This window comes from Centruroides sculpturatus, unplaced genomic scaffold (assembly GCF_000671375.1).
Source record: "Centruroides sculpturatus isolate CEXI.00-Female unplaced genomic scaffold, Cexi_2.0 scaffold92, whole genome shotgun sequence".
In the NCBI taxonomy this organism is placed as follows: domain Eukaryota; kingdom Metazoa; phylum Arthropoda; class Arachnida; order Scorpiones; family Buthidae; genus Centruroides; species Centruroides sculpturatus.
This window is the reverse complement of record NW_019384394.1, coordinates 92,601-100,516: the sequence shown is the minus strand read 5'-3', so window position 1 is coordinate 100,516 and position 7,916 is coordinate 92,601. Positions and strand designations below refer to the sequence as shown.

Genomic DNA, 7,916 nt, shown 5'->3' with positions numbered 1-7,916 from the left:
GTTTTAAAAACAACTTTTGCAGTGCTTTTAGTAGAATAATGAAGAAATATAAAATAAAACAATCTCTATCAAAATAAATTTTTATTAAGAAATTTATTTCTTGATGATAATCTTTTTTCTATAAAACTAAATTTTTTCCATATAACCAATCTCAATTTACAACTTTGTAATTTAAATTTTTCCCAAACCTTAACTGTGAAAAAGTCAAGAGCAAGAGATTGATTGATCCCAAAATAATCATAATTAGAATGGCCATTGTTAAAAATTCAACACCATCAATTTAATTTAATACATTTTCCCTTTTCTAAAATTTATAATTAATGATGTTGCAATTATCCATTATCCTTCATACTTGCATATAAACAAAAGATAATTGTAATACCTTGTATTTATCATATTAAATTGTAGTTATAATTTAAATTTATATACAGTAGAGCGTCGATTTTCCGAAAGTTAATCATCCGAAACGTCAATCATCTGAAAGAATTCCAGTCGGAAAATTTAAATTTTTGTCAGTGCTGTGGTGCTTCAATCTTTGGCTATGTCTTGGGCTACTCAAANATATGAGATCAAGAATTTCGGCAACAGGACCAATGACAGTTGCTGAATACATGAAAGAAGTGTTGACAAATCCAATGTCTGTAAGCATATTTGCTATTATATTTGAATATTTAATGTTTGGATTGTTGATAATTAATAATTGGTTTAATATGTCTTTTTTTAATATTAGGGTTACTATATGCATAGAGATGTCATTGGGAGTTCTACTGATGCTTCTGTGGCCTCCTTGGATGTTTCTCAACTATATGGTGAAGTAAGTTTAGTATTTGTACAATAAACAATTGTTGTTTATAAAGTAAATAATTTAATTTTTTTTTTAATTAATATAATTTTTAGTTGCTTGCAGAATGGTGCCTTAAAGAATGGAAAAAAATTGGTAAACCACGTCCATTGTATGTAGTAGAAGTAGGACCTGGAAGAGGAACTCTCTCTGATGATATGTTAAAAGTAACAATATTTTTTATAAATTCCAAAATTGTATTAAATTTAAATTTGCTATAATGAATTTTTAAAATGTGATAGGTATTTTCTCAGTCAAATGATGCACGTGAAGTAGTTTCTCTACATTTAGTTGAAGTCAGTCCACATCTTAGTCAATTGCAAGAATTACAACTTTGTGGTACTGTGAGTGTTGTAAAAGATGTTTTAGAAGTAGATGATTCTAGACGCCATTTACATCTTCATGCTAATCGTGATAGTGATGAACTTATGTATAAACATAATATAACTAAACATGGTGTTCCTGTATCTTGGTATCGTCATTTGGAAGATGTTCCAAGAGGTTTTTCATTTTACATTGCTTATGAGTTATTTGATGCCCTGCCTATTCATAAATTTCAGGTATGTTTTAAGTCAATATATTTTTTAATGTAATAATAACAACTCCCTATACAATCTACTTCCTTCTTGTGAATAAAGAATATCTGTTTACAATCATAAGTAAATAGATACCTAGTGATTTTAGATTTGACATAGACTATACAAACTTAAGTTATAAATGTATTTCATTTAAAGACTAAGAATATTGATATAGTATTGAATACAACACAGATTACTCACTCACATACAAGATTAGAGAGTACATTAATCAAATTATAATTGTCTCTTGAAAATCAGTAGTGAGCTAGCACTGATCATTTAAAAAACAATGTCACAATGTTAAAATCATTCAAAAATAATTTAGAAGAAATACAAATAATTATAGATATACCATTGACTATCTACCAAGGTCCAGCATCTTCATAATTCAGATATAATTACAAGTAGAGATTTTGAATTTTCCATAACCTGCCAGACTAGGTCAGTGGGTCACCATTTAATATTTAATTTTAATTTTTAATTTATTTTTAATAGTTGCTTAAATTTCTATCCATTTGTAATGCTTCAGAGATACAAGAGGTGCATAATTAGTGATTTAGAGTATTGCAAAATAAGGAACTCATTTCTTGAAAAGTGGATAACTGTTACCAATTACATTGATTAATTATTTATTTTACTATCTTACAGTTTGTATATTTATGGGAAATAAGCCTGCTTTTATTTATCTTTTTTTACGATAAAAACAGAATGAGACTATTTTCGTCAAATATTATTCTTCACAATTATACAAATTAAATATTCTTCAGATTGCAAATATCTCTCACTCATTTCAGGCTAGAGATATCACTAAATATATCACATTATTGCAATAAGTATGTAATGCTTTTTTCATCATTTATCAAGTGCAGATTGTAACTACTAAAAAGCTATGTAGAAAATATATTTTTATATAAAATTTTTTGTATTCATATTATGTATTTGATGTGAAAGTATTAGTTATGAACATTTAGATAAAAGAATGTATAGTTTGAAATTCATGTTTAAATCATTAACACTAAAATACAGAAAATATGTTATAAATGATTAATATTTGTAGATGATAGATGAGATAAAAACTATTGATATATCACTAGTGAACAATACAGTATAGTATAGTGTGTTACAAAGTTTTCTTCTCTAAATCACAGAGGGGGACATCCAAATTTTGACATCTTGGATTTTGCTGAAATTTTAGTATGTTTTAATACACCCTTTCCACTAATGCACATTAACATATATCATGTCAATTAGAAGTAATTTATGATATACTGTTGTTTAAACTTTTCTATATATGTTATCATATATCAAGTTCTATAAACAGATCGCAATGAGTAGACATGGAGAAATGAGTAAAACATTAAGTTGAAAAGCTTAATGTCATGGGTTCTGCTTTTTTCCAACTTTTTTTATACAATTTTTTTATTTAGTGTTCAATCCAGCAAATTATTAGAATATATATTTGGCCCAAAAATAATTACAAAATAGTATTAAAATCATTTGCATATTTTTTAAACCAAAATGTTGATTCACTCTTCAGCTGTTGGTTTAAAAATAAGTGAATGATTTTATTTATTTATTAATTAAATTAAATTATATTAATAATAAAATACATTTTAAATTAAATTAATTACATATTAAAGCATTCTCTTTAATATGTAATTAATTTAAATTCAAAAAAACCTTTTTTTTAAATTTAGAAAACACCAGAAGGATGGAGAGAGGTTCTTATAGATATTAATGAAGGGCCTGGTGAAAATCATCTTCATTATGTATTATCAAGAGGACCAACTCCAGCTAGCCAGTTCTTTATTGATGTAAGTGCATAATGCAATATATTTTGTTTAATTTCAAATACAGTTCAACACATTATAACTCACACTCACACACTACTGTGCATATACATATATTAAATGCAAATATACATAGTATAAAATAATCTATAATTATTATAATTTTATGTATTGTAATTTCTTTAACTATTCAATTTTTAATATTGTCACAGAATGATATATTTTAAAATGTATTATTAGCTATGTATACAAAAGACTGTATTTAAAGAAACAAATTATATATATAATTTGTTTCTTTAAATACAGTCTTTTGTATTCATAGTTAATAATACATTTTAAAATATATCATTCTGTGACAATATTAAAAATTGAATAGTTAAAGAAATTACAATACATAAAATTATAATAATTATAGATTATTTTATACTATGTATATTTGCATTTAATATATGTATATGCACAGTAGTGTGTGAGTGTGAGTTATAATGTGTTGAACTGTATTTGAAATTAAACAAAATATATTGCATTATGCACTTACATCAATAAAGAACTGGCTAGCTGGAGTTGGTCCTCTTGATAATACATAATGAAGATGATTTTCACCAGGCCCTTCATTAATATCTATAAGAACCTCTCTCCATCCTTCTGGTGTTTTCTAAATTTAAAAAAAAGGTTTTTTTGAATTTAAATTAATTACATATTAAAGAGAATGCTTTAATATGTAATTAATTTAATTTAAAATGTATTTTATTATTAATATAATTTAATTTAATTAATAAATAAATAAAATCATTCACTTATTTTTAAACCAACAGCTGAAGAGTGAATCAACATTTTGGTTTAAAAAATATGCAAATGATTTTAATACTATTTTGTAATTATTTTTGGGCCAAATATATATTCTAATAATTTGCTGGATTGAACACTAAATAAAAAAATTGTATAAAAAAAGTTGGAAAAAAGCAGAACCCATGACATTAAGCTTTTCAACTTAATGTTTTACTCATTTCTCCATGTCTACTCATTGCGATCTGTTTATAGAACTTGATATATGATAACATATATAGAAAAGTTTAAACAACAGTATATCATAAATTACTTCTAATTGACATGATATATGTTAATGTGCATTAGTGGAAAGGGTGTATTAAAACATACTAAAATTTCAGCAAAATCCAAGATGTCAAAATTTGGATGTCCCCCTCTGTGATTTAGAGAAGAAAACTTTGTAACACACTATACTATACTGTATTGTTCACTAGTGATATATCAATAGTTTTTATCTCATCTATCATCTACAAATATTAATCATTTATAACATATTTTCTGTATTTTAGTGTTAATGATTTAAACATGAATTTCAAACTATACATTCTTTTATCTAAATGTTCATAACTAATACTTTCACATCAAATACATAATATGAATACAAAAAATTTTATATAAAAATATATTTTCTACATAGCTTTTTAGTAGTTACAATCTGCACTTGATAAATGATGAAAAAAGCATTACATACTTATTGCAATAATGTGATATATTTAGTGATATCTCTAGCCTGAAATGAGTGAGAGATATTTGCAATCTGAAGAATATTTAATTTGTATAATTGTGAAGAATAATATTTGACGAAAATAGTCTCATTCTGTTTTTATCGTAAAAAAAGATAAATAAAAGCAGGCTTATTTCCCATAAATATACAAACTGTAAGATAGTAAAATAAATAATTAATCAATGTAATTGGTAACAGTTATCCACTTTTCAAGAAATGAGTTCCTTATTTTGCAATACTCTAAATCACTAATTATGCACCTCTTGTATCTCTGAAGCATTACAAATGGATAGAAATTTAAGCAACTATTAAAAATAAATTAAAAATTAAAATTAAATATTAAATGGTGACCCACTGACCTAGTCTGGCAGGTTATGGAAAATTCAAAATCTCTACTTGTAATTATATCTGAATTATGAAGATGCTGGACCTTGGTAGATAGTCAATGGTATATCTATAATTATTTGTATTTCTTCTAAATTATTTTTGAATGATTTTAACATTGTGACATTGTTTTTTAAATGATCAGTGCTAGCTCACTACTGATTTTCAAGAGACAATTATAATTTGATTAATGTACTCTCTAATCTTGTATGTGAGTGAGTAATCTGTGTTGTATTCAATACTATATCAATATTCTTAGTCTTTAAATGAAATACATTTATAACTTAAGTTTGTATAGTCTATGTCAAATCTAAAATCACTAGGTATCTATTTACTTATGATTGTAAACAGATATTCTTTATTCACAAGAAGGAAGTAGATTGTATAGGGAGTTGTTATTATTACATTAAAAAATATATTGACTTAAAACATACCTGAAATTTATGAATAGGCAGGGCATCAAATAACTCATAAGCAATGTAAAATGAAAAACCTCTTGGAACATCTTCCAAATGACGATACCAAGATACAGGAACACCATGTTTAGTTATATTATGTTTATACATAAGTTCATCACTATCACGATTAGCATGAAGATGTAAATGGCGTCTAGAATCATCTACTTCTAAAACATCTTTTACAACACTCACAGTACCACAAAGTTGTAATTCTTGCAATTGACTAAGATGTGGACTGACTTCAACTAAATGTAGAGAAACTACTTCACGTGCATCATTTGACTGAGAAAATACCTATCACATTTTAAAAATTCATTATAGCAAATTTAAATTTAATACAATTTTGGAATTTATAAAAAATATTGTTACTTTTAACATATCATCAGAGAGAGTTCCTCTTCCAGGTCCTACTTCTACTACATACAATGGACGTGGTTTACCAATTTTTTTCCATTCTTTAAGGCACCATTCTGCAAGCAACTAAAAATTATATTAATTAAAAAAAAAATTAAATTATTTACTTTATAAACAACAATTGTTTATTGTACAAATACTAAACTTACTTCACCATATAGTTGAGAAACATCCAAGGAGGCCACAGAAGCATCAGTAGAACTCCCAATGACATCTCTATGCATATAGTAACCCTAATATTAAAAAAAGACATATTAAACCAATTATTAATTATCAACAATCCAAACATTAAATATTCAAATATAATAGCAAATATGCTTACAGACATTGGATTTGTCAACACTTCTTTCATGTATTCAGCAACTGTCATTGGTCCTGTTGCCGAAATTCTTGATCTCATATGATGTAATAACTTTGTTTCTTTGGATTTTTGTTGAGGTTGCGTTGACATATTTCGAACTGAGTTTTCATAATGATTGGTTGATATACTTTTAGCTGAACATTTGCCAATATCTAAAATTAAAACAATGAAATAATTTTTAAAATTTTACTGTATTTGAATGATCACTTCATTTAATTGTTGTATTATAAGAAACTTTATGTAATTTTTAATTTAAATTTGGAAAATAAATAAATAAATGTTTTAATAGTGAATTTCAATTTTATAAATTAAATTTTAAATTTTATTTAATTTCTTTTATTAATTATTATTTAGTTTCTCTTTTTCATATATCTAAAAACTCTCTCTAGTGATAATAAGAAATATATTAAAAATATAATCTAAGGCTAACTTAATTATTAGTATAAGTTTATTTTAAAAATTTTTTTACTCTTAGCTAAACTATTTTTCCAAACATTATTATAGGTTTGTATGTTAAGCATAAACACAGATTAAAGTGCAAGAAGACTAAACAAAAACATATTGTTTGTAGTGTAAATGTGCATAAAAATATTGTTTGCAATATATTCTTTGAAAAAATCTTTTAAAAATTATTAAATTCAAATTCAATTGTAATTCATCTATTTACTACATTTGTTTAATAAAAATGTAGCAAACTATGAATGCTCTTTACATTTACAAAGTTTGACAATTAAATTGCTGAACTATATAAGTTTAAAAAAGAAACTATATATTGTATAAAGAATATATAAATAAGAATATAAGAATATATAAGAATGAAAAAAGCTTTTCTTATTATTTAAAACATTTTTTTGAAAACTATATAAAACTACACATTTCTATTCTCATTCATAGTAGTAAGGAAAACATTTTATAAAAATTAATTTAAATTTCCTACCAATTTCTTTAACACATAGAATCTAATATCCTCTTTATCCTTAAATTGCACTGATTTCAATTACAAAAGCAAAAAATATCTGAAGGAATTAAATCAAAGAAGTAAAAGAATAACTTAGTATTTTAATCTCACTCTTCCAAAGACTCCTTAATTGTTACTATAAACATTACCATGAAACAGAAACAACTCCCTTTTTAATAAAGAAAAATTAGTAATGTTAAATTACTTCTTAGATAAAAAAATAATTTGATGAGGAATTCAAACTTTATTATTTCTGGAATTTGAATCAGTGCTAGTGGTCCACAGCATCTGTTATCTTCAAATACTCATAACCATCTCAATACCTCACACTCTACTTTAAAGTACACAAGCAACAGGAAGCATACTTATAAACTACTAGCTTACCCGTCGCGCATTGCTGCGATCTCAGAAGAAAGGAAATTCAAGCAAACTCGTTATGATAAAATTCAATTTACATTTTATCATTTTTATTGAAACTTATTATTATTATTCATTTTCATCGGGAAAACATTTCAAAGTGTCGTTTCAATTCTATTTATTTATTGGAGTGTTTGTGGATACACGATATTTTTTGTTTTTC

General features: G+C 25.1%; 2 protein-coding genes across 2 annotated transcripts in view; one reads left to right on the top strand and one right to left on the bottom strand.

The window, feature by feature from the left end:
- The first annotated feature begins 563 nt into the window (after positions 1-563).
- Positions 564-3,245, top strand: LOC111618312 (protein arginine methyltransferase NDUFAF7, mitochondrial-like). The gene is made up of 5 exons (XM_023359812.1): positions 564-641; positions 731-814; positions 898-1,008; positions 1,084-1,401; positions 3,117-3,245. Exons 1-5 carry the CDS (start codon positions 564-566, stop codon positions 3,243-3,245), a joined length of 720 nt encoding a protein of 239 aa, XP_023215580.1.
- A 490-nt stretch (positions 3,246-3,735) lies between these two features.
- LOC111618311 (protein arginine methyltransferase NDUFAF7, mitochondrial-like) overlaps positions 3,736-7,916 on the bottom strand; it is an 18,260-nt gene continuing 14,079 nt past the window's right edge. Inside the window, exons 2-6 of the mRNA XM_023359811.1 lie at positions 6,340-6,530; positions 6,167-6,250; positions 5,973-6,083; positions 5,580-5,897; positions 3,736-3,864 (exon numbers count right to left, since the gene is read on the bottom strand). Coding sequence (XP_023215579.1) covers positions 3,736-3,864; positions 5,580-5,897; positions 5,973-6,083; positions 6,167-6,250; positions 6,340-6,530 — 833 coding nt within the window. The remainder of the gene's footprint in view (positions 3,865-5,579; positions 5,898-5,972; positions 6,084-6,166; positions 6,251-6,339; positions 6,531-7,916) is intronic.